Source organism: Lagenorhynchus albirostris, chromosome 2 (genome assembly GCF_949774975.1).
Source record: "Lagenorhynchus albirostris chromosome 2, mLagAlb1.1, whole genome shotgun sequence".
Lineage (NCBI taxonomy): Eukaryota > Metazoa > Chordata > Mammalia > Artiodactyla > Delphinidae > Lagenorhynchus > Lagenorhynchus albirostris.
Window position 1 is genome coordinate 110,318,185 of NC_083096.1, and position 27,938 is coordinate 110,346,122.

General features: G+C 34.1%; 1 protein-coding gene and 1 long non-coding RNA gene across 3 annotated transcripts in view; one reads left to right on the top strand and one right to left on the bottom strand.

Annotated features, from left to right (window-relative positions):
• LOC132514653 (uncharacterized) overlaps window positions 1–27,938 on the top strand; it is a 196,323-nt gene that overhangs the window by 46,637 nt on the left and 121,748 nt on the right. The gene's annotated exons all lie outside the window — the stretch shown is intronic.
• Window positions 1,469–26,823, bottom strand: LOC132516450 (calcium-activated chloride channel regulator 1-like). The gene is given in 16 exon segments (XM_060142871.1): window positions 1,469–1,821; window positions 9,012–9,248; window positions 10,113–10,283; window positions 10,846–10,997; window positions 10,999–11,114; window positions 11,244–11,468; window positions 11,825–11,925; window positions 13,357–13,534; window positions 16,325–16,401; window positions 16,613–16,757; window positions 17,577–17,804; window positions 21,543–21,723; window positions 23,701–23,809; window positions 24,632–24,779; window positions 24,978–25,118; window positions 26,665–26,823. Coding segments are annotated over 16 exon segments (2,721 nt in total).

The following is a 27,938-nucleotide window of genomic DNA, read 5'->3' on the forward strand; positions in this document are numbered from 1 at the left end:
TTATTATTTTTTATATATTCTTCTGGATTTGGTTTGCTAATGTCTTATAATTTTTTCCAACTTTTCCAGATGTATCATATAACCTCCTTTCAGACATTCAAAGAGTTTTTGAAATATTCCTGCCTGTAAACAAAGGATTTTCCTCTAATATAACTGTTACTCTCTCTGTCTCTTTCTCCCTCAGAAAAAATCACACTATTGCTATATTCATAGCTTAATTTACATTTTCTTAGGTAGTTTATAAGTTCTATTGACATGATACAGTTAATTTCCTGAAATGCTATGTGTTGTTTCAGATCACTATTATTAAGTGGTTAGTTTTCATTATATCAGATCCTTACAATACCATGTGCACATGATATCTTGTGGATATTTTTTGATGTAATTGGTCAAATTTGAATTTCTTTGATGGTATGAAAATTTTCATTAGTTTGTTTTCATGAATATTTATTGAATATCTAGTATGTGTCAAGTACTATTCTAGATGCTGAGGATACAGCAGTCAAAAAAAGATCCCTGCCTTGATGGAGCATCTTGGTGATATTCTTAGGACCTAATAATAATGGTCTCAGAATATAAATGGGACTTTAGTGAATCACCTATATGCATATGTATATCCCCATATCCCCTCCCTCTTGCGTCTCCCTCCCACCCTCTTTATCCCACCCCTCTAGGTCGCAAAGCAACGAGCTGATCTCCCTGTGCTATGCAGCTGCTTCCCATTAGCTATCTATTTTACACTTGTCATGTCAATGTTACCCTCTCACTTCGTCCCAGCTTACCCTTCCTCCTCCCCATGTGATAGACCACTTTTAATCAATGATAAAAAACAAATTTGACCTCCTTACTGCTTTGGACCATATTTCATTGAAAAATTATACTCTTTTTGATTATAGTTTATATTAACATGAATTATTCATTCATAATAAAAATGAAACCTAAATAATTCTACCATAAAATTTTTTCTATTGTGGATTCATAAATATTTTTCAAATGGCTTGGATGAATTTTGATTTTGTTAATATACAATACCAAATGAATTTTTAGCACACTTTGAAAATGTTTCTTAAAAAGCCGGCAGGTAGGGAGTTCCCTAGTGGCTTAGTGGTTAGGATTCAGCTCTCTGGCGTGGCCAGGGTTCAATCCCTGTTTGGGGAAATAAGATCCCACAAGCCGCAAGGTGCAGCCAAAAAAAAAAAAAAGCCAGCAAATAAAATCTGTATTTTATTTTATATTGAGTTAATAAATGGAATTTTTAAAAGATAGGAAATGGTATATTCATTTTGCTTACATTGAGACTAATTAGAACTATTAAACTCAAGTACTTAGGAAATTTACTACTTTTGTACATTCACTTGTATATTTCAAACAGCTTTATAAAAGACAATGAGTATAGCAAATTAAATTCTAAATAAACGTTTACCAAATATGTATAACATTGAATTTCAGTTCTGATACAATTCCTAGTTTAAAATACAGATAAAATCATAATACAAAATAATGTACAAACTAATACAAAAATTGCCAAGCTGATTGCAGAAATTTTGGTACCCAGAGCAGGGACACTGTCTTCTGACAGAGGAATAAGCTTGGCTATTTGTGCAACATTAGAAACCTCTGAGGTGTTATTGGCTTCATTGATGACTTGGACTGCAATATAGGTAACATTTTCTATTTTAAAAGGTTCTGACTTAAATTCAAAATTTTCTATTGAGCTGGCCTCCTTAGGTATTAGACTTGAAGTATTCACTAAAGCAGCATTGTCAAAATCTTCTCGGAGATCCAGGAAACTCTTACTTATTCTTACAATGTACCTATTGGCTGGAAAACAAACAGATATTTCATGTACGTTAGAATCACTAGGATGCCTTATTGCTACCACATTGCCTTGCATTTAGGGGCCTATCAGAAATGCACACGGGGTTTTTTGTCTGGTTATTCCATATTCTTTATTTTAAGAAAAAATATGGGAACAGTTTTTTATCTAGTTATCTAATCACAAAGAATTAATTCAAAATTGTATAGTACTAAAAATGGAATCTAGATTTCTTTTTAGAAATAGAAATATGAAGAACTGAGTCCACTTTTAATTTAGAACAAGGAACACAGTAATGTTTGAGTATAGTAAAGATACTCAGTACTCTATGCCTGTATTATTTCTCATTAAGCTGAGAGAGAGTAATGGGACGGGTGAGGAAGAGAGCAGATAAGTAGAGTGGGAGCCAGGGATAAGGATAAAGAGCAAAGGGAGGCAGAGAGGCTGGAATGTGTACCAAATAAACATGTTTAGGAGCTAGGCAGACTTTGATTAGCACCTTAGTTCTACTATTTTCTGGCTGTAACAAAGAAAATTTTATTTACCCCTTCTTACCTTTAGTTTTCTTATCTGTAAAATAGAGAATCGGTCATTCAGTTCATTCAACAAATATTTACGGAATGCTAGTGATGAGCATTATATGTGATAATGCATGAAAAGTATTTAGCACAATGGGAGTTAATAAATGTTTGAAATATTAGCTGTTTTTACTGTTACTTTATCAAGAAAGGAAAGAAAGATGCTGACAAATGTTTCATTTCAAAATGGTTTTAGAAATCTACAAGGGCCATCGATATAGAAATATATTCTCACATTATGAAATGCCATGAACAATAAAACATCAGATGTCTTTTTTGAAGTGAAGACTTTATTTTTTTCATGAAGTGTTGAAGATGTTTTAAGCATGTGGTGAATAACTTCAATTTAGTGTTTTTTTTTTAAATTCAGGCCCTGTGCCTTAAAATTCTAGTCTTTCAATAAATAGGCCTTATTGATCTGATCTATTCCCCTACTCTTTACATCCTCTCTGCATTCCATTTACGTCGATCTATCTATCTATCCATCCATCACTTACTTTAATTCAAATATTTCATTGTGAAATTTTGCTTTCTTGACTTTGATCATATTATTTAGTTCCTTTTTTCCCTGTCATGACTCCCTGGAATGTGCCTCCCTCTCCCTATCTATGCAAATTGTACTCATTCTTCAAGGTCCAACAGGAGGTCCAGTTTCTTCATGAAGTCCTGGTCATGTGTTTCATCCCCTTATGACTCTCTTCCATGAACTCTTATTGCATGGAAAGGAGTTTTCCAGTTTTATAGAGGTTCAGTTTATCTTTTCAATTTGAACATATTATTTTTGAGAGCAAAAGTATGTTTTTTTATGAACTAGAGTACTCTTTTTGTATGAACTAGAGTATCTGATACTGTGTTGGGCATGTATTTGACCTCCTTAATTACTTCTAGGCCCCAACAGACACATGAAAAGATGCTCAACATCACCAATCATCAGGGAAATGCAAATCAAAACTACCTTGCACCTGTCAGAACGTATTTTATCAAAAAGACAACAAATAACAAGTGTTGGTGAGAATGTGGAGAAAAGGGAATCCTCTTGCACTGTTGGTGGGAATGTTGGTTGGTGCAGCCACTATGGAAAATGGTATGGAGGTTACTAAAAGAATTAAAAATAGAACTACCATACAATCCAGCAATTCTACTTCTGGGTATTTTTCTGAAGAAAAGAAAAACTCTAATTCAAAATGATATATGCACTTCTGTGTTCATTGAAGCATTATTTTCAATAGCCAAGATATGGAACAACCTAAGTGTCCATTGATAGATGAATGGTTAAAGAAGATGTGGTATATATACACAATGGAATATTACTCTGCCATAAAAAATAATGAAGTCTTGCCTTTTGTGACAACATGGATGGACCTAGAGGGTATTATGCTAAGTGAATTATGTCAGACAGAAAAGGACAAATACCACATGATTTCACTTATATGTGGAATCTAAAAAACAAACATAACGAAACAGAAATAGACTCATAGATATGGAGAACAAATAAGTATTTGCCAAAGGGGAGGGGAGTGGGGGGAATGAGTTAAATAGGTGAGGGAGATTAAGAGGTACAAACTTTAAAAAAATAGATTAGTCATGGGGATGAAATGTACAGCATGGGGAATATAGTCAGTAATACTATAGTAATTTAGTATGGTGACAGATGGTAACTAGACTTAAAGTGGTGATCATTTTGTATTGTATAGATATATCAAATCACTATGTTATGCACCTGGAACTAACATAGTGTTGTAGGTCAATTATACCTTAATAAAAATATTACTTGTTGAACAACAATAGAGATATTCAGTTGATGCCCAAAATGACAAAATTAGAGGATCATAAAATATTAGAATTACATCTACTTGTTTTAGTAATTCTAGGTCATCTAGTCTGATTTGCATATTTGACAGGTATGGAAATTGGGTCCCAGAAAATTTAAGGTTTTTATTCAAAAATATATAGATATTTATTTTTTGAGATACTTCTACTACCTCCTTTTGCAATGCCTAAGGGTAAAATTTGATAGCAACTACAGTATCTTCCTATTTGTCACAAGGAAAGAGGACGATCAGATCCCACCTATTTGAGGCATTTGAGGTTAAACACAGTGAAGTTTTTTTTGTTTTTTTTTTCTCTCCCAATGTACGTATGAAATACTTTCTTCCTTCTTTTAGTTCCTATAATCAGCATAAGGGACATTTATTATGAAGCCAATCATGAACTGAAGGCTTGGTCTTAACTGAATTCAATTCAGAATTAAACATTTGGTCAGATAATTTCATTTATGGCTTTTTCAGTGGAAGTTTCTTTTTAATTTCACCGTATTTTTAAGGGTCATAATGTATTTCAGAGCTGTCATGATAAGAATCTCAATATTGAAGTACAAAGAGCACTTCATGGGTATTTTATGTTTCCTTTGGCTTTAGAATGATTTTTTTTCGTTGTGTAATAATGATAAAAAGAAATATAGCTACATGGGAAATGAAAGATTAAAAGCATCATTTCTTTTCAGAGCATATAGTAAGGGGTTTATTATAACCCAGGAGAAATAGCATTGAAAGTGGCTTTTCAGCACTGACAACCTCTGAGATATGTGTCTATTGATATGCATATTGCTTTCATTTTACCACCTTAAAGGGAAAATAGCAAGATTGGCTTTACCCCCATAAGAATCTACTAGTTTAGGGCGTCCCTGGTGGTACAGTAGTTAAGAATCCACCTGCCAATGCAGGGGACATGGGTTCAAGCCCGGGTCCAGGAAAATCCCACATGCTGTGGAGCAACTAAGCCTGTGAGCCACAACTACTAAGCCTGCTCTCTAGAGCCCCGAGCCACAACTACTGAACCCACGTGCTGCAACAACTGAAGCCCGCGTGCCTAGAGCCTGTGCTCCACAACAAAAGAAGCCACTGCAATGAGAAGCCCGCTCACCACAATGACGAGTAGCCCCCACTCGCCGCAACTAGAGAAACTCGCATGCAGCAACGAAGACCCAATGTAGCCAAAAATGAATTAAAAAAAAAAACCAAAAGAATCTACTAGTCTAGCACAATACTGGAATATGGTACGCATTCAATAAATACTAATTTAATTTAGTTAAATTTAAAGCAAAGCTGAAAGTGATTTAAGCTTACTGGAATGATGGCAATTTATTCTAAGGAACTTGGAATGAATGAGATATTTTGGCCTTGAACTCTAATTCAAACCCCATAGCCAAATCTCTGCATGAGATCCTCTCTCTCTCTGGGAAATCTTCATTTAACTTGGCTAACTTCTCTCATTCTTCAAGCCTTAGGTCAGGGATAGTCTTCCCTGAAAAGCCTTTTAAGATATACCTTGTGATCTTAACCCTCAAGCAGAAGTGGCCATCCAATGGCATATCTCATCATATTCTGTAAAATTATCTGTTTATTTGCAGGAAGTATCTTCTGCACTCAACTAACTGTTGAGGGTAAGCATTATTTCTTAAGAACCTAATAGCCTTAGAGGAAAACATAGGAAGAACACTCTTTGACATAAATCACAGCAAGATCTTTTTTGATCCACGTCCTAGAGTAATGGAAATAAAAACAAAAAGAAACAAATGGGACCTAATGAAACTTAAAAGCTTTTGCAAAGCAAACTACATCAAGACGAAAAGACAGCCCTCAGAATGGGAGAAAATATTTGCAAACGAATCCACGGACAAAGGATTAATCTCCAAAATATATAAACAGCTCATGCAGCTCAATATTAAAAAAACAAACAACCCAATCCAAAAATGGGCAGAAGACCTAAATAGACATTTCTCCAAAGAAGACATACAGATGACCAACAAGCACATGAAAAGCTGCTCAACATCACTAATTATTAGAGAAATGCAAATCAAAACTACAATGAGGTATCACCTCACACCAGTTAGAATGGGCATCATCAGAAAATCTACAAACAACAAATGCTGGAGAGGGTGTGGAGAAAAGGGAACCCTCCCCTCTTGCACTGTTGGTGGGAATGTAAATTGATACAGCCACTATGGAGCACAGTATGGAGGTTCCTTAAAAAACTAAAAATAGAATTACCATATGACCCAGCAATCTCACTACTGGGCGTAAACCCAGAGAAAACTATAATTCAAAAAGACACATGCATCCCAATGTTCATTGCAGCACTATTTACAATAGCCTGGTCATGGAAGCAACCTAAATGCCCATCGACAGACGAATGGATAAAGAGGATGTGGTACATATATACAATGGAATGTTACTCAGCCATAAAAGGGAACACAATTGGGTCATTTGTAGAGATGTGGATGGATCTAGAGACTGTCATACAGAGTGAAGTAAGTCAGAAAGAGAAAAACAAATATCGTATATTAACGCATATATGTGGAATCTAGAAAAATGGTACAGATGAACCAGTTTGCAGGGCAGAAATACAGACACAGATGTAGAGCACAAACGTATGGACACCAAGGGGGGAAAGCAGCGGGGTGGTGGTGGTGGTGGTGTGATGAATTGGGTGATTGGGATTGACATGTATACCCTGATGTGTATAAAATTGATGACTAATAAGAGCCTGCTATATATTAAAAAAAAAGATTTGTGCACTCAACTAAGTGCAAGTTATATAATTTTTAAAAATTTTAAATTTAATTTTATTTATTTTTTATACAAAACTTTTTATATTTATTTTCACTTTGGATGATCTGTCCATTGGTATAAGTGAGGTGTTAAAGTCCCCCACTATTTTTGTGTTACTGTCAATTTTCTCTTTTAGACCTGTTAGCAGTTGCCTTATGTATTGAGGTGCTTCTATGTTGGGTGCATATATATTTATAATTGTTATATCTTCTTCTTGTATTGATACCTTGATCTTATGTAGTGTCCTTCCTTGTCTCTTGTAACATTCTTTATCTTAAAGTCTATTTTATCTGATGTGAGTATTGCTAGTCCAGCTTTCTTTTGATTTCCCTTACATGGAATATCTTTTTCCATCCCCTGACTTTCAGTCTGTATGTGTCCCTAGGTCTAAAGTGGGGTCTCTTGTAGACAGCATATATATGGGTCTTGTTTTTGTATCCATTCAGCGAGCCTGTGTCCTTTGAGTGGAGCATTTAATCCATTCACGTTTAAGGTAATTATCGATATGTATGTTCCTATTACCATTTTCTTTATTGTTTTGGGTTTGTTTTTGTAGGTCCTTTTCTTCTCTTGTGTTTCCCACGTAGAGAAGTTCCTTTTGCATTTGTTCTAGAGCTGGTTTGGTGGTGCTGAATTCTCTTAGCTTTTGCTTGTTTGTAAAGCTTTTTATTTCTCCATCGAATCTGAATGAGATCCTTGCCGGGTAGAGTAGTCTTGGTTGTAGGTTTTTCCCTTTCATCACTTTAAGTATATCATGCCACTCCCTTCTGGATTGTAGAGTTTCTGCTGAGAAATCAGCTATTGACCTTATGGGAGTTCCCTTGTATGTTATTTGTCATTTTTCCCTTGCTGTTTTCAATAATTTTTCTTTGTCTTTAAGTTTTGCCAATTTGAGTACTATGTGTCTCAGTGTGTTTCTCCTTGGGTTTATCCTGCCTGGGACTCTCTGCGCTTCCTGGACTTGGGTGGCTATTTCGTTTCCCATGTTAGGGAAGTTTTCGACTATAATCTCTTCAAATATTTTCCGGGTCCTTTCTCTGTCTCTTCTCCTTCTGGGACCCCTATAATGCGAATGTTGTTGCGTTTCATATTGTCCTAGAGGTCTCTTAGGCTGTCTTCATTTCTTTTCATTCGTTTTTCTTTATTGTGTTCCACAGCAGTGAATTCCACCATTCTGTTTTCCAGGTCACTTATCCATTCTTCTGCCTCAGTTATTCTGCTATTGGTTCTTTCTAGTGTAGTTTTCATTTCAGTTATTGTATTGTTCATCTCTGTTTGTTTGTTTAATTCTTCTAGGTGTTTGTTAAACATTTCTTGCATCTTCTCGATCTTTGCCTCCATTCTTTTTCCGAGGTCCTGGATCATCTTCACTATCATTATTCTGAATTCTTTTTCTGGAAGGTTGCCTATGTCCACTTCATTTGGTTGTTTTTCTGGGGTTTTATCTTGTTCCTTCATCTGGTACATAGCCCTCTGCCTTTTCATCTTGTCTGACTTTCTATGAATGTGGTTTTTGTTCCACAGGTGGCAGTATTGTGGTTTTTCTTGCTTCTGCTGTTTTCCCTCTGAGTGCACAAATCTTAAAAAAAAAAAAAAAGAACCTAATAGTATTTGAAAATTCAACAAAAGGTCAATCAATGAATGAAATTGTGCAAGTACAGAAATACTTAGAAAAAGTTTTCCCTGTTAGGGAGAAAGGGATGCAACAGAAAGCTCTTAAGTCAGTCTTCTCCAAGTAATTTCTAAGATGGTTCATACTGTGAGAGGCAGTTTGGCACAACAGAATCTGACGAGAGTGAGTTAGACTTATAATTTATTTAATGTGAAGTACTTTGGTCCAGTTCATTATTTCTTGCAGCTTAAGTTTTCACATATGAAAATAGGTGGCCCATAGTAGACAATCTATACATATTATATATAAATAAGACATTAGAAAATTTTTAGCAAATGAAAACCAGTGGGATTTCTTTTAGTATATGATATTTTTAAATGTAATATGAAACTTACCGTTTTCTTTATCTAGGACATTGCTAGGGGCTGTCCATGAAAGTTGAATATGATCTTCTTTAAACTTAGCCTCAAGGTCTGTAATTTTAGCGGGTGGGAACATGTGAGGGTGATTACCAGGAGGAGGAGCTCCTGATACAGTAAACGACACTCTAGAGGTTAGTCTGTTAAAGTCCATTTCAGCTTTTGCCACGTCACCTTTGACTCCAGGTCTGGGCCAGTTCCGTATAATTTTACCTACCAAAACAGCAATTTTGTAACTTTTCATATTGTGATACCTATTCTTTATTTCATAATCTCATTTGCAGCTGTAGAGGGTTAATATTGATTGATAGCAGCCATTGAAAAAGTAACAACTTTTAGTGAAAAAAAAGCTTGTTTTATTGGTGTCATTTAAAGATTGATGAGGAGGGACTTCCCTGGTGGTCCAGTGGGTAAGAATCCGCCTCCAAAGTAGGGGACATGGGTGCGATCCCTGGTTTGGGAACTAATATTCCACATGCTGTGGGGCGACTAAGTCTACGCACTCAAGAGCCCGTGTGCCACAATTAGAGAGCTCGCTCACTGCTGCTACTGAGCCCACAGGGTCTAACTAGAGAGGAGCTCGTGCCCCAAAACGAAGAGCCTGCGCCGCAACGAAGAGCCCACGTGCCATAACAAAAGATCCCACATGCTGCAAATGAAGATCCTGCAACTACGACCCAATGCAGCCAAATAAATATTTTTAAAAAAATAAATAAAATTGATGAGGAGACGTGCAATGTTAGTACTATCTTTTAACCTATCCATCTTTACTTCTTGACTGTAAATTCTTCAAGGACAAGGATGGCAACTTATTTATCTCTGTAGCTCCAGCATCTAGCAAAATGCTTGCCACCTAGGAGGTGCTGAGTAATTTTTTTTCAATGTAAATGAACCGAAGGAGATGTAAACAAAACATATTGGAAGCATAGTCCTATGCTAGGTCTGTTAACATAAATATGGTTTTGAAACATAAAGGTGATTATATAACTAGGTTTTCCATAGTACATTATAATTTAAATGCTTGCCACATATAATTTACCTAAATAAATGACACATTTCTATTTTAATGCCACTTACCATTTTCAACATAGCCTGGTATGTACAGAACTTTGTTCTGTTGTTGTCTTAAACTTAGCCTAGCCATGTTGTTTCTTTCCTGGGCATGTCCTTTTAAACTGTATCTACCGCTTCCATGATAATCTGTAAAATATCTTGAGTAGATGCCATCATTCTTGACAGTATCAGTACCTTGATATTGAAATGTAATATTAGACATAACAACAAAGTAAAAATGACAATATCAACTTCATGAGCACTAGTGATGGAAGCTATTTTGGGCAATAGTATAGCACAATTTTTTAAGCACATGAGCCCTAGAATCAAACTACTTGGGTTCAAAGCCTGGCTTGGCCACTTGACAAACTTTGACTTTGGAAAAGTCTAATTCATGGTAAGCATTCAATTAATATTAGCTATTATTATTTCATAAGAGACTCCTAACAAAATAAGGAAAATATAACTAAACCACAGAAAGCATATGCAAAACACCGACACTAATGAAAATAGAGAAAAACTGTACTCTTGTTACATGGGAAAGGCAAAATTGTTCATAAAATTTAAAGAAGATAAATGTGCTCATGTTTATGCCTAGACAAGATAACTAATTGAAAAGTTAAAAAGTTTTAAAAACATTAAAATTAAATTCACTTAAAATATGTTTCATTAGCATATATAGGCAATATTGACTTCTAAGTCATGTGATTATAGTAGGATTTTAAGTTCAGTGGAAGTTGACGCAGATTCTTATTACCTGCACCATTGTCCCATAGCTCTAATGTTACTTGATGTCCATCTTCGGTTTCTATAATGGCTGTTACATTGATTCCCAGTACAGGCAAAAACCCTTGACTGACTTGTGCATAAACAATCAGTGGGTTAGGGTAATGGGCTGTAGTTTGACTTGTGACCTGTTTCAATTACTGGGAGTGTAGTAGGACTTCTTGCTCGAGTAGTCACTGTCACCATTTGCATTTGAGGGCTGGCATGATTATTTAGAAGGCTGTAAGTCCAAGTACCTGTCTGAAAATTTTAAAAATAGCTATTTGATAGCTTTTGTAATATCTTCCTACTCCTGTATATGATGTTATCTTCATTTTTTCCTCAAAATTGGTTGATAAAGCATGGAGAAAATTTAAAAAATATTCTTACTTCTGCAATACCTGGTATTCGAAGACAAGCAGATCGAATATTTAGCTTATCTTCTTTGAAATCTGAGGTTTTATATTTCTTTCCTTGTGGACCTTGGAGAAGAATTTCTGGCTTTTGTATTGTCCATGTGACAACAAAGAAAGTGGCATTTCCAATTGTACTGTCCATAGGCACTGTACCATTTATCCATTTCCTTCCTGTAATTGTCAAGGCTTTGCTTTCCAACTGTTACATAAATAAAAACAACAAACATGCGAAACTGATTTGTTATTACAGTTAGTAACATTTCAAAGTTTAGTCAGTTCAGAGTAATTCTAAATATACTTTTAAGATTTCAATTAAAATAACTAAGAATTATTTTGAAGAATTTTGCAAATAAAAAGCATTTATACTGATAAAAAATAGAAAAATCAAAAGAAAAAGTGACTATAAGTATCACAAAAAGCAAATTCAATAAGGATGTTACACCTGAAATGTTTTCAGGCAGAATAGTTATTTATTAGAGAAAGAAGTTACTATTTAGGATAACAAAAAGTTATTACAAGTGTAAAAAGGCAAAGAATTTTTTTAAAGATACTGACCTGAATAGCCTGCTGAGTGATGCTGCCACTTCTAGATGAAATTCTACTGAAAGCATTAGTAAGGCCATTTATGTCTTTATTGGCATAAAAATGATGTCCTCCTAAAATGGAATTTTATTTACCTTTATAATACTAATTTTATTTTTTAAATTTTTATTGGAGTATAGTTGATTCACAATGTTGTGTTAGTTTCAGGTATACAGCAAAGTGAATCAGTTATACATATACATATATCCAATCTTTTTTAGATTCTCTTCCCTGTTGAGTAGAGTCCCCTGTGCTATGCAGTAGGTCCTTATTAGTTATCTATTTTATATATAGTAGTGTATATATGTCAATCCCAGTCTCCCAATTTATCCCTCCCACTGCTTTTGCCCCTGGTAACCATAAGTTTGTTTTCTACATCTGTGACTCTTTCTGTTTTGTAAATAAGTTTATTTGTACCATTTTTTTTAGATTCCACTTATAAGCGATATCATATGATATTTGTCTTTCTCTGTCTGACTTGCTTCACTCAGTATGACAACTTCTAGGTCCATCCTTGTTGCTGCAAATGGCATTATTTTGTTCTTTTTTATGGCTGAGTAATATTCCATATAATACTAATTTTAAATGGGAAAATCATGTTTTCTATTATACTCATCAATATACTATAAAACACATTAAAAATTTTCTTTTTTAAACTTACAGAAGATGAATTTCCCAGACCTTAGGAACTTTTAATATATCAGTATCCTAGATGTAATCCTACAATAACTAAACCTTGCTCAAAATATGTTAGAACAAAGAAAACAACTAGCCAAATATTATTTTTATATCAATCATTAGATTTAAGTGCTTTCCACATTAGTAAAGCTGGTCTAATCACCAAATAACATTATGAAAATTAAAGACAATTTTTAAACTAGCTGCTTATTTTCTAATTATATCTAAGATATACCAAAACAATTAGAGAGTGACAGTTTAGAATAAAGTAAAAATTGATTAAGTGCAGAAAATAAGTGATACAGGAGTTAATGAAGAGGGAGATAACTTAGGTGTCAGGAGCTGGAAAAGAATGGATTTCAGAGAGCAAGACTCAGTAATCAGGTCTCTAACTCTAGCCTTGGGCAAATCATTTCTATTCTCTAGGTTTACATTTCTTCCTCAGTGAAATAGGGCTATCTGAATCTCTACTTTAAGATTGAGCAGGACAGATGCTGAGCCAGAATTTTGGAACTGCAGTTGAATGTCATTAGTAACCATGGAGAAAGAAGTTTCATTTTGGTAGTATTGGTAGAAAGTGGTGAGAAATGAATGAAGACAGAAAATGTTGACTAATATTAGAAAAAGTTAATATAGGTAGAAATGGAGAGAAGTGGGGGTGGGGAGAGGAAATATATTAATTTGAAGGACAAGGACAAGGAAAGGACAAAGATTAATTTTTTAGAATAGGAAAATTTTGAGCAGTTTGTAGTTTAAGGGGAAAGAGCCCCTGGAATGAGAGAAACTGAAAAAGTGTTTTCTATTCAAACTCTATTCCAAAGGTTTACCTGTCATATCTGACAGTGTCTCCAGTTCTTTGGCAGCAGAAGGTCCCAGAGCAATGGTGTGGATGATCGCACCACTTTGTTTTACCTCCTCGGAGCATAAATTTATTTCATTATCTTCCCTATCAGTTAGTAATATGATTTCAGAACCAGAAGTGCTTTGGTTACTGTGGATAACTGCCTGATAGTAAAAAACCAGATTATTAATTATAGAATATAATATCTAAATAAATTAAGCTAAGAATAAATCTGTTCTTTAGTCTTGGAGAAGTTTTTAGGCCTATGCATCAGAATAGGCAAAAGGAAACTTTATATTGTCATTCCAGGTTTTGTTGGTTTGGAAATGAGTGTAACGTAGAATGGTCTTGCAGGTTTCCAAAGGCAGAATGTTAACAGTGCTTTCACATATACTTAAGCTACCCAAGAGAGAAAGAATAAAACACTGAGAACAATGTCTAACCCATAGTAAGTACTCAATGAATGTTAGCTATTTTTATTATCCCAGGAGATACTTGGGGTAGAGGCAAATGACCCAGGCAGTTTGGAAGTTTGCACACTAGACAACATTTGTAAAGCCGTGACTGAAGGCAGGTGTTCAAAGTTAAATGATGTGACGTGCCTTTTAACGCATTTTAGTTGCTAATTGAAGAATCTCAGGATTTCCTGGAAAAAACATTGACCTGTCATGAAGAAAGAAGTTCCTGAATTTATCAAGTATTATAATTTGGGGGGTATTTTCCTGATTTTTACCAGAAGTAGTGGCTAAGACAATTTACTCAAACAAATTGAGAGTAAATTCTAGCTCCGCCATTTGCTAAATAGAATAGCTAGTGTTTAGTTTCTCTATCATTCATATATATGAATATATATTTATAATAGAGTTCTATAAATAGCTCACTGTAATGATTACCTTTTTGAACTTTGGAGTAAGAAAGAACAGATTTACCAATTACTGACTCTATGATCTTGAGAAAGATATTTAATTACTCTGAACCTCAGTTTCTTTATGTGCAAAATGGGCATAAAAATAGTGCCTGACTAAAACATTAATGGTAATGATAAAGTAAGATCATGAATGTAAAGCATTTAACGTAGGCACTGATGCAGTATATGCTCAATAAATTTCAGATATTATTATGATTCTGTAAGTAAAAGCTTATATGTTGATATGGTTTCTTTACATGAGTAACAGAGGTTTTTTATATGTCTGAATGTAATTTGATATAATCTCTTCAGTAATAGACTCTGTGGTCAAAATGTCATAGATATATATCAAAACATATTAAGAAAAACATGTATGAACCAACATGCACAAACATTATAACATATTCCCAAGATATAGTACTGTCATATTTTAGAAGTGAATAGACATATATGAGAATTATGATTTTTATAATAGCAATCCTTTCTTGAGCACTTGTTTATCTTTTTTATTGAATTATAGTTGATTTACAATGTTAAAAGTTTACAAAGTTTCAGGTGTACAACATAGTAATTTACTCTTTTTATGAATTTACAAAGTTTACAAGGTTTCAGGTGTACAACATAGTAATTCACTCTTTTTATGAATTATACTCTATTTAAAGTTATTACAAAATAATGGCTATATTTCCCAGTGCTATACAATATATCCTTGTTGCTTACTTATTTTATATGTAGTAGTTTTATCTCTTAATACCATACCCTAATCTTGCACCTTTCCCTTTCCTCTCCCCACTGGTAACCACTAGATTGTTCTCTATATCTGTGAGTCTGTTTCTGTTTTGTTCTATACATCCGTTTGTGTTATTTTCTAGATTCTACATATAATTGATAACAGAGTTTTTGTCTTTCTCTGTCTGACTTATTTTCCTAAGCATCATACCCTCTACATCCATCCACATTGTTGCAAATGGAAGAATTCCATTCTTTCTTATGGCTGAGTAATATTGCATTGTATATATGTATTATATATATATATATACATACACCCTACATCTTCTTTATTCATTCATCTCTTGATGAACACTTGGATTGCTTCCGTATCATGGCTATTGTAAATGATGCTGCTATGAACATTAGGGGAGCCCTTATTTGTCTGACATAGTTCCTATTAAATGAGATAGGTTCTGTTATTTTCCACATTTCATTAATTCAGGAAACTGAGACTTTCTTAGTTGAGTAACTCACCCACAGTCATTTAGCTAGGGCATAATAGAACCAGAATTCCAGGTTTGTCTGAATCTAGAACTTGTGTGTTTTCTTAAAGCAATATGATTTACAGGAAACAGATATCATGAGGAAAGCTAAGAGACGATATTAACTAGTGGCCAAAATAAGACTAACAGTCTCCACTTTGTAGCTGAGGCAATGAGAGGGTCAGTGAAAGGAAACGGTTTTCCTTTCACTGAAAAAGAATATAAATAGGCTTAAATAGAGGCTGTCTTAGGTTGGAAGAAATTCAGATGAATACTGAAGGTGTTTTAATATAGTTCACAATTTTTATTTCATTAAACTTCTATGCATCTGTCTTGAGTTTGGTACTATACTTGAGGAACTACCTCTATCTTTGTGATTTTTAAATGTCAATTTAACTTGATGAACTGGGGTTTTCTTTATCCGTAATATAAAAATATTAGTAATCTCCCTCTTCCACAGTCCCCTTAACAGCATTATTTTCTCCTCATAGAAATTCAGACTATGGGAGTGATAAAGAAATGAGGAGCTCCTAACTAAGTAATGATGATTATGTGCACACAGGATTTTTCTTCCCTTTAACCACTCCTCAGCGCAACTCAGTTCCTCAGGAGCATGTGGGTGAAATAACCACTCTCAGAGAGGATCCAGCTATGAACAATAGACAACAGAAGGTCTTTAAAAATTATTTAAGTGAGGGACCTCTAAGCTCATGACCCTTGTTCCAAGAGAGCTGGACAAAATTAAAAGCAATGATAAATGGCAAGTGATATTTAGAAAAGCATTCTTATCTTACCTGGAATCCTGCTTTGAGTCCCCTGCAAACTGAAGTTCCACCATCAGCTTGAGGCAGATTTCGGTAAACATCATCATCAGTTTTTTTGTTTTTGTTTTTTTTTTTGTTATGCGGGCCTCTCACTGTTGTGGCCTCTCCCGTTGCGGAGCACAGGCTCCGGACGCACAGGCTCAGCGGCCATGGCTCACGGGCCCAGCTGCTCCGCGGCATGTGGGATCTTCCCACACCGGGACACGAACCCGTGTCGCCTGCATCGGCAGGCGGACTCTCAACCACTGCGCCACCAGGGAAGCCCATCATCAGTTAGTTTTGTTAGATGATTTCGGATTTCAGCAACACTGTCAAATGTAACCATCCCAACCAAGGATCCCTTTTTGATAATTTGAATCAAGTGTAGTTCTGCTGCTTGATCCATTCGAAAGAGACAGTCTTCCTGTAAGAAAAAGATGTCTGAACAATTCCTGAGTTTCCTCCAATCTTGACAGATTGGTGAAAGACAAAGTTCATGGGCCAGAGATCATAATAATAATTGATTACTGTATTTTAGAGTTTAACTTCTTCATTATATTAAAAAGAAATAATATTAAAGAAAAACTTTAAAAATCAGTCATATTATACTTGGAAAAGCCTTAAAATTTTATACCTTCTTTTTTAACAGTAAGAAAATAATTTTAAAATGCACACAAAAATGTTTGTTGCAACATAATTTTTGATAACAAGTTGAAAGTCACCAAAATGTCCAATAATGGGGGTTATTTGACTAAATTATAATATATGCATACCATATGACCATTAAAACTTGTGTCATGGAATCGTTTTTTTTCCTTGGGGAATGTTTAAGTTATAGTAAGTAAAAAAAATCATATTATAAAACATTATATAAGATATAATCACATTTCTGAGGAGGAAAAACAAAATACATGAACAGAAAAAAGATAGGAATGACATATGCTCCGTAGAATTATGGATGATTTTCGTCTTTTCTTTTTGTTCAGTTATGTTATTTCTAGTTTGTTAGAACTAAAAGTTAAAGAATAAACATCATCCGTAATCCAATAACCTTAATATAATAATTATTTTTATTTTAGTATATTATCTTCTAGTGCTTGTCCATGTAAAATCACTGTACTAAAATTTATTAGAATAATAAAAATATTTTTTAGTTAGCTTAGTAGAACTAAACCTAAGATTAAATTATATTTCTATTAGCTTAAATACCTAATTTAGGAGAGCTAACAAATAAACGTGTTACTGAATTCATGCTTCCAGATTTATCAAGTAACAAACAGACTACCTGCTGTTTGGACTTGAGTAACGAAAATGTAGGATGAGTCGGTGGATTCATTTCTCTCATAGGAGATATATTCTGAAAGTCATCAGAGTCCATGATTACATCCCACGTGGTTCTGCCATTGCACATTTTGTTTTGTAGGTTTGGAGCTTCTGTATCGTGTCTTTTTTCTGTACAAAATTCAGTCACCTGGGAAAAATCAGTTGAAAGACAGTAGTACGGTAACTGATGAGGCATTACCTTCCTTTCCAAATATACAGTTGGCTGCCTTGTACATCCTCCACAGATTTTATCTCCTGACAGTTAAAAATTATTTCATAATCTAACATTCTCACATCCATTTTGCATACTTGAATGGAGAAAAAGCAAATTAAAACCATCAATATGCACTGGAAATTTATTTGGTAATTCTTTTAGGTATAGGTAGATCATAGCACTGGGGGATGATGGCGGCTGATGCAACTGCTTAAGCTAACTTCTTACTTTCCCTTCTAGACTCTTGGGGGACTCAAGCCTTGAAATAAATTTAATGGAAAAAGGGACAGGATTTGCAGTAATTTCTAGCTTCCCCCTAAAAGTGGAGTAAAGAAAATGGCCTTCTTTAATTGCCTAAGCATTTTCTATCTCTTTATAGTTTATTGAAAAACTTGAGAACAGATATTCTAACAATCTCAAATGTAATTGGCTCTGGTGAACTTAGACAAATAAAATAATACTCCCGAAAAAGTAATGAAAATGTGGGAAGAAAATGAGGAAATGTGATTGCTTCTCTTTGAGTTGCAAATGGTGAGTTGTATCCAGTAATTCTGCCAAATGATACTTCATTACTATAGAATCTATGAAAATCCTCCAAGTTTTGAAACCTAGTAACTTGGAGAAACACTAGCATAAACTAGTAGCATTCAGGAAAGAATTCGTCTTGCAGTAAAGCCTCAGCTTTATAAATATCATTTTGTTTTTTTAAATGCCCTCCTCATATAAATCTCCTGCTGTAAGCTCAGATTTAGAACTAAATTATTAAACCTGAATACCTTTTATTCAAGTTTTAAGAGTTTGTTTTCTTTCTGTTAAATTTCTGATCTACATTTTTCAGAAGGGGTTATATTGGATGGGAGAAAAATATAGTTTTCAGTCAAAGCAGTGATTTATAATCAACTTGATGATATGAAATGCCTACCAAATGTGGCTCCTCTTGCTACTGTCACTGCCTTTATTCAGGGCCTTCAGGTCTCTTATCTGCCTATTGCCATGGCCCTCCAACTGGTCTCCCTGCCTCCACTATCTCACTTCCTTTTGTTTTTCACAGTCAGTAGAATTATCATCCTGAAAGGAAAAGCTGGTTACATCACTAGACTGAAGTTGATAAAATAAAATACAAACACCTTAGTTTTGTAGGTTCCAATTTTGTGTTTCAATTTCATTTCTTGCTTCTTCCTCACCATGTATGCTTTGCTTATAGAACATTGAACTTTCTCCTGTCCTTAGAGTATGCCAGAAACTTTCACAAGGCTCTCGCTAATACAAATGGAAAAGGAAATTTGTGCAAATTAGAAAAAGGTGCCCTTTTCTCAAGTTCTTTTATTGCTGTCTACCTGAAAATTGTTCTAATGAATATGAAAATCTTTAGTGACCATGATGCAAGTAATTTGGGCAGTGCTCAACTTGTACAGTCATGTGTGGCATCCTGTATTTTTCTTATGTTTTAAAATCTTTTTTCTTTCTTTCTTTCTTTTTACATTTTTAGTGGAGTATAATTGCTTTACAATGTTGTGTTAGTTTCTGCTGTATAACAAAGTGAATCAGCTATATGTATAAATATTATCCCATTATCCCTTCCCTCTCATCCCTGTATTTCTCCGTCTTTGTTTCTGTAAACCTGTTTCTTTGCCTAGAATACCCTTCCCCTTCCTGCTTTAGCAAGTTCATACTAATTTTATTTCCAAATCCCAGCTCAAAACTCATCTCATTAGACACAATTTTCTGACTTTCAATTGGAGACATTTGCTGTACTCTCATGGCACTTAGTTTCTACTTCTTCCTACTTTGTATTCATATTTATTTTTCTTTTATCTCTACTTCTCTCACTAAATTGAGTTCTTCAAGAACAGTTATTTTTAATTATTTCTATATTTTTTCAGTTCCTAACATGGACATGAAGTGGGAATAATGAATTTTAAAGAAAGAAAATCATGGACTTGAATATTCATTATTTCAGATCATATTTCTCTTGAGTCTGAGCTTATGCCCTGGGTACAGATGCTATGCAATATATTTAGTCTATGTTACGATAATTAGAAGGTTGTGTTATTATGCACAAGATATATGGTTAAAGTACAGTATTTATCTCTGAGCCATATCTTATATAATTAGTTGCCCTCCATATTTCAGTTACATGATTTTCTTTCATTTTCATTTATTTTTCAGGTAGGCAGCATGAGTTATCTCCTCATAGTCAAATGCTTTTGGAATTTATAGTTTGGTACAGACAGTATATATTCCAATTATCCTCTTGCGTCACATGATCTGATATCTATTTGGATGCTGAACTTTGGCTGCCTTTGTGGATCCAGATTCAGCAGGTTAAAGTGAAACTTCTAGATTCATGTTTCAGATATTCCCAGGAGGGAGTTTTATTAGGCTGGAAAACAATTTCTACTTAAATATCTCACTGGATTCATTTAGGAGTTTTAGAAAAAAATATCGAGTCTATATTTTTACTCAGTTCTTCATCATTAATGCCCTAGACTCCAAAACAATTTTAAATCTTATTGGAAATAATAGGCCTTTCCAAACCTCTACCCATAGAAGTCTATGTTGCTAGTAATTTGGTATATGAAAATTTGCTTCTTTCAAATGTTAGTTTACTATCTAGAGATAGTATACTTTATTTTGATTTGTTGTTTTTGATAACTTTCATATGTTTCATATTTTAAAGTCTTTTTTACATGTTTCAAAACTTTCATTAGGTAGCTATAATATGTTTGCATTAATTAAGGCTGGATTTATCCAGGGAAAGAGACAATTCCCTATTATCCAAATATTTTATAAATTAAAAAAATTTTAAGTTTATGTTATACTTACCTTGTGCTAAGCACTGTAATCGTACTTTATTTATATTAGCTCTTATAAAACTAACAGCAATAACACTGTAAAGTGAGTTTTATAATTCCTGTTTAAAAGACTAGAGAATTAAATCTCAGATTTAGCAGTTTGCTCAGAGTGACACAGCTTGAAAATTACAGACTGGGTTTTGACATCAGATCTGTCTGACTCCAAGTCACCTGTTCTTATCTACTGAGGTTTATACATTCAACCAAATATTTCAGGTCAAACATTAGCTTTGGAACTTGAATTATTGTGTTGTTATTTTTTAATTGGTCAGATTGGTGATTGTGAACCTCTCCTCTTTTGTTGTTCTGTAGAGACAGAGCCGTTTATGTTTTCACAATATCACTTTGCAAAACTTAGTGTGCTTTAGTGTGAAGATAATGAAAAGTAGAGACTGTCAGTACTTTCCCAAGCTGAATTTCCCAAATTCATTTTCCCAGAATGAATTACTTTGGAATAGTAATATGAATAACACTTAGAAGAAAGAATTAAAAGTAAGGTTGTAGTTCTAGACACAAGTCTACAGAAGTCAAATGAGGGAAGGGATGTAATAAGAAATTCTGTGATGCCAATGAGAAGGGTACAGTTCTACCTCTGAGGAAAAAAGAAAGCAGGCTAGTAAGAAAGGGTGGAATAATTTCCAGATACACCCTGACAAGACTGGACACACAGGACTGGATAAAATGGCTATTAATTAACTGTCTTAGTAATTTCCCTTATTTCTATTGGTATATATAATTTCATAGTAGAAAATCCAGCTTCCCTAATTAATTTTTCCTAAAGGGTTCCTTTGTGAGACTAGGAAAAGAAGGTACTTACAGAATGGAGACTTTGCATAAACATAATGGACTCCCTTGCAGTCTGGGATTTTTCTGGGATGAATATACATTTTGCTTCATACAGCTTTGTCTATGAGTCACGTCTGCATGGCCTTGTTATGCAGCTGCCTCCCTGGCATTTCTTGAAAACCACGTTTATACCAGTAATATGAGTTGAACATCTGTGATGAAAGAATTAGATTATATTTGTACATGAAGGCCAGAGAAATTATGAATAAAGACTAACATCCTAAAATCATTCCCTCAGTGATAATTGCTCTAGACCATGTACCAACATTCCATTTTGACAAAAGTAGGCAGTGTCTTCCCCCTATTTACCATGATTTCAACAAGAACAATGATGTTAATTCATATTTCTTAATGTTTACTGCTCATTAATATGATTAATATATCTATTATCCTTGTGACCTTGAGTTTAAGATGATAATTCCTAATTCACAAGGATGTTGTGAAAATTGAGTTAAGAGATACAGAGGAGTTGCTTCCCAGCAGGGAGGGGAGAGTCAACATTATGTTTAAAACCCTCTTAAATTTCTTATGTATGGTACACATATACATATATATATACACACGTATACATATTGCTATATAGATGTATACATATATGCATGTATACCATACATACAAAACCATGTGTGGTTTTTGTGTTTACAGCATTTTACAATTTACATTTGAAAATCACTGAGCTAGACTGAAAGAAGAAATGAAAATAAACCCTGCATGGAAATGCTTGTGCATTCAAACCTTTTGGTCTTTATAATTGTCAAGGCCCTGGCAGAGAATGAGGTGGGGTGGGGTATGGGTAAAAGATAAAAAGAGTTCTTGTTTATCTGCAGGATTTACTCCCATTCTGTGTTAATATTAAACTTCAAAACATTAATCTATTTAAATAAATTTATTTGTGTTGCAAGGATTAAAGGAGATGGTTAGTCATGTTTTCCAAGAGGGTTAGCTCTAGAGTAAAAGCCTGAAAACTAAACTTACACTGCCTCCAACAAAGTGCCTGGCACACAGTAGGAGCTCAATAAATGTTATTTTAGATACTTGTTTTTTTTTATGACTGATAAGGAAACTCATTTATTTTTCATTAATTTATTAAAAATTGGTTGTTTGATACATTCTTTGTTTAGCTTTTACTTTGTACCATGTCCAAGGCTAAGGGATTAAAAAAAAAAAAAAATCCGCCCTCAAGGATCTTAAAACACAGACAATTACTGCCCAGTGTGAGAGAAGCCCACGCACATTGCTTTGGGAACAGTGTCAAGGATGTCTAACCCCAAATGGAGGGAGAGGAAAGACACTTAGGGAAGAAGCATTTAAACTGAGTCTTGAAGGATGAACAGGCATTGTTTGAATAAGGGAGTCGGTGCTGGGAGGAGTTGCGTGGGAGGAGGTGGCAGTAATGAGTGTCCTGGGTTGAAAGCCTCCTCTGTGGGAAAGATTCTAGGCAGCTTAAGAGAGATAAAGCAAACAACACAAAGGCATTTTTGTACCACACCTCTTTTCTCTAATATGTTTTTTATCCTAAAGACTTATTTTCTATTACACTGATTTCTGTTGTTCTTTAATACTCATTAACTACTCCACCTGCTTGACATTTTTAATTTAAATATCTCATCTATTCATAAATAGGACCTGTCTAAATCTACCCAGAATTATACTTCTTAAAAAATCAATTTTCTCACTTATCCTTATGAAAAGTACTTCTTAAGCTCAAGATTAAATGAAAAATAAATATATTTAATATGAGGCTCTAACAGTTTAATTGATTTCAATGAAACAGATTCACCTTAAAAGGTTATGAATCAAACGGAATAAAAGATTGGGTAGGAACTTGAACTCTAACTCTCAGGTATCTTAAGTTTTAGGGTACAACGTTTTTCTTTCTCTTTCCTCTGACAATAACATATTTTTAGTACAACTCCCATGAATACTGAAAATTTTCCCAAATTTTGATTGATCTTGATTCCAAGGTGTAATACCAGAAATTGTTGGACAGATATATAGTGGGGCAGGTTGGATATTGCAGTTAACTCCGAGCATTCAACCACTGAGGTAGCCTTTGTTTGCCTAGTACAGAAAATTAAAAAGTCATAAGTGAAAGGTTTTGAAAACAGATTTGTTCAATAGAATGATACCTTGTTGCTTCAATAGTGTTTCTTCTGGAAATATAGAATGTCTGGTCCACATTATACTCATCAAATATTCCCCATCGGAGATGGGCCCACTCATGGACAAATACTCTGCATATGAGAGAATATTGCCACTTATAAATTTATGTTTACAATACATGTATCCCGGCTTTTTGAAAGTTCACGTTACACCACTTCACTTTTACGAAAGACCTTAGTACCTGTTTTTGCTAACAGAAAGAAGTTCGAAGAGGACTTTTGCTTTTATAAAAAAAAGCGAAAAGTAAAAATAGCAATCAGCATTTGTTTCGCAGCCAGCTGTTTTACAAACAGCACACACCCAGAGCAGGAAAAATGGCACCACCAAGCTCCTTCCCTGGGAATCGCACTCAGCATCTCACCCTCAAACCCCATAGATTTGAACTGTGTCTGTGAGCATCTGTGCTTTATCTCGACATATTTTGTTCATCTGTTAACACGATGTGTCCTAAGGTAATTGCTTCTTTGCTGTATACAATCTTGACTTATGAAAGGTTTCATAGAAATGCTTCTTTTGGATAGAAATGCTTCTTTTGGATGCTATTCTTTGGATAGCTTCTTTTGGAAATGCTTCTTTTGGGGGAAACCTGTATTTAACTATTTTCCTTATATTTTAAGTCTCCCTTCCCCATATCCTCAACCTGAGTCAAGGAAATCTAGAAATTGACAACTTTCATAAGGCCAAAGAAGTTAAAATGGGTTAGTATCAATAAATGGTTAATTTTATTATTAAACACACACAAAAAGAAATATAATTAGGTTGAACATAACTAGTAAATTTCCAAAGGTATTAACAACTATTTTTTCCTTTAAAAATTTTTTTAAAATACCATTAATCACAATGTTATATTTGTTTCCAGTGGAAATAAAAATAGAAGTATAAAATAGATATCCTTATCTCAGGACCCATAGATAGGCAAATTATTAGTCAACAAGAAGTTTGGAGTAAAATGTATATATTGTCCTTTTTCTCCACATTTTCCATGTTGAAGTGTATGGGGATCATCTCCATATTTTAGGTAAGAATTAGCAACTATGACATCTGCCTAAAAAGCAGAACAGACAAGCCAAAACAGATCCCAAGAGCAATAGAAACAAGGAATTTTTCATCTAAATTAAGACCCATAATATTACTAATTTAAATACTAAAGTAGTCATCAGTAATTACTAAAAAAAATTGAGTATTAATTTTTTTCAATCACAGGGAGAAAGAAACAGTTTAGGAACTAGATAAAATACCCTACCTGGTCATGTGCTTCTTGTTTTGGCATTAAGTACTCAGATTTTGACTTCCAGGTCATTGGAATTAAAATGCTTACATTCCTGAAATAAACTCTTCGTTCGGTGGCATGAAACAGGTAAGTAGAAGCTTCAGTTACCATTTCCTGAAAAAATTAAAAATACCTTGTAGTAACAAGGTAGTAAAATGTAAATGTAGTAAAAATGTACAAACAAGAAGAAGCTAAGGGCTTCCCTGGTGGTGCAGTGGCTGAGAATCTGCCTGCTAATGCAGGGGCCACGGGTTCGAGCCCTGGTCTGGGAGGATCCCACATGCCACGGAGCAACTAGGCCCGTGAGCCACAACTACTGAGCCTGCGCGTCTGGAGCCTGTGCTCCGCAACAAGAGAGGCCGTGACAGTGAGAGGCCCGTGCACTGCGATGAAGAGTGGCCCCTGCTTGCCACAACTAGAGAAAGCCCTCGCACAGAAATGAAGATGCAACATGCAAAAATAAATAAATAAATAAATAAGTAAACTCCTACCCCCAACATCATCTTTAAAAAAAAAAAGTTAATTTAAGCCCCTCTCCCCAAATATTTTGGCAAAGACTAACTGAAAAATAGGTTACATTTTACTATATTTTTCTAGTCTGGTAAATCAAATTTACCACTGAGCTTTTCATTCAAGGCAACAGATGCCTGTAAACTCTCATTTTTATATACTTAGAAATCAATTCTTTATTTTTCACTTATCCAGACCTGCATTCAGCATTATGGGTTGGAGCAGGGAGTGAGGGTGCTAGGTGAGATATAAAGGTGATTAAGACTGGCAGTCTGTTGGCAAGTTGCTTATTGAATTGAACAGAGGTGCTTAAAATGGGGTTGGGAGTTTAAAGTTTGGTAGATTTTATACTGTTGTTAATTGAAAAAAACATTTTGCTAGATTTATTTTGAGTTATCTTCTCATAAAGAATGTGTTCATAAAAGGCAAAGTTTTACCAAGCAGTGATTTTCTAAAAATATGTAGGTCATTGGCTTCAAATTCCAGTTTTGCTACTTATCGTATGACTGTACAAATCACTTCTCTCAATTTATACAACAAGGGTAATTAATAATCTCTATTCTTGACCACCTCATAGGGATATTGAGAGGATCAAAGAAAACAGTATATATTAGAGTGCTATATATAGAATATTTTATTATAATGACTAACCCAGATAAAATTAGGAAGTAAGTCAACTTCAAAAATAAGTAATATTTTCTTTAAGATCAGATACCTAAGAATTTCAAAATTTTTAGAGTTGAACAATATGAACAACTGAAAAAAATGTATGATAATGAACCTCTAGGGCTTAAATGGAGGTTAGTTATTGAGACATTATAAAAGTAACTTCATAAAGATAAAATTTGAAAATAATTCTCTAGTAGCTCGAAGGTCTTTCTTTTAGCTTAATGAGTTGAACAAATATTAGTAGTTTGGCCTTTTAATAATTCATTTGGAGAATGACTAATGCTATTAATATATACTATATAATATTTAAACTAAGCAGGTATTAATCTTGATAGTTTAGATACATGTTATGTAAATGACGAATACTGTCTAAGCAATTTTGGAAAGTTATAACTGTGTGAATGTGTGTATGTGCCTAGGTAACATGAGTTGAAAATACTCAATGAAATAAATATAAATGGATAATCAATTTTTCACTTACCTTTATGTTTTGAATGAGTTTTTCATCTTCTGGCACACTGGGGTTAATTGCAATGACAGTGCCATCATATCCATTGTTAATCAAATTTACCATTGAGCTTTTCATTCCAGGCAAGAGATGCAAAGTTAGGAACAGAATAACATTCAGAGTGAGCACCATTTTTTCGCATGTTACAATAAACCTATTGGAAATGTAAGGAGAGTATTTATTTATCTGCTTAACTCAGAAATTTGACTCTAGACCCAAATATTTGCAAAAATATATTACTAAAATATATATATATATTATTGCTAAAATATTTTGATGAACTTCTTTATCTTATTCTAAAGAGTTCTTTAATTGTTAAGTAGCAATGGGGATTATGCTGAACATTTATCATACTTTCTAAGACAGCTAAGGTTAAATACTCATTGAATTGAGCAATTCTTTTAGATTGTTTGTGTAGTAATCATCCTCATCATGGTGATCATTCTTTGTCTTCATTGTCATCATCATCAAATAGTATTAGATATTTTCCAGTTCTGGGATCTATTTACAGAAAAGCGCTCTGTGGAAGGATGAGGAACTGAAATGAAAAGCACCAGGAAATAAAAAGGCTTGTTTAAAAAACAAAACAAAACAAAAATGAATAAAGAAACTAGAGTGGGAGGGGCAGTGAATTAGGATTTCTATTCTTTAGATGAGAGTCATATTATAAGCACAGTGGTTGGGAACAGCTATGGGTCAAGGGGGAAATTTTTTTTTTTTGTTACTTTTTCTGATAACTTCTTGGATATTTCAGTTTTCAAATAGCACTGAATGATTTAAGTCCTTGTATAACTTGAAAACTTAAGATGCTTCAATTAGATTTCTTTTTTGGATTGAACACAAATCTGCCAATATTCCTTAGCTTGAAATAGTTGTACACATAGCATTGTAAGCTGGCTTTAGAGTCAGATGAATCTAAACCTGACCCTTGCCTTTGTCGTTTAACAGTCATGTGATTCTTTTTAAAAATTGAGGTATAGTTGTACAATATTATGTTTCAGGTGTACAACATAGTGATTCACAATTTTTAAAGATTATATTACATTTACATTTATAAAATATTGGCTGTATTCCCTGTGTCGTACAGTATATCCTTGTAGCTTATTTTATGGATAGTAGTTTGTAACTCTTAGTCCCCTACCCCTATCTTGCCCGACCCTTCTTCCCTCTTCCCACTGGTAATCACTAGTTCTCTATATCTGTGAGTCTGTTTCCTTTTTGTTATGTTCACTGGTTTGTTGTATTCT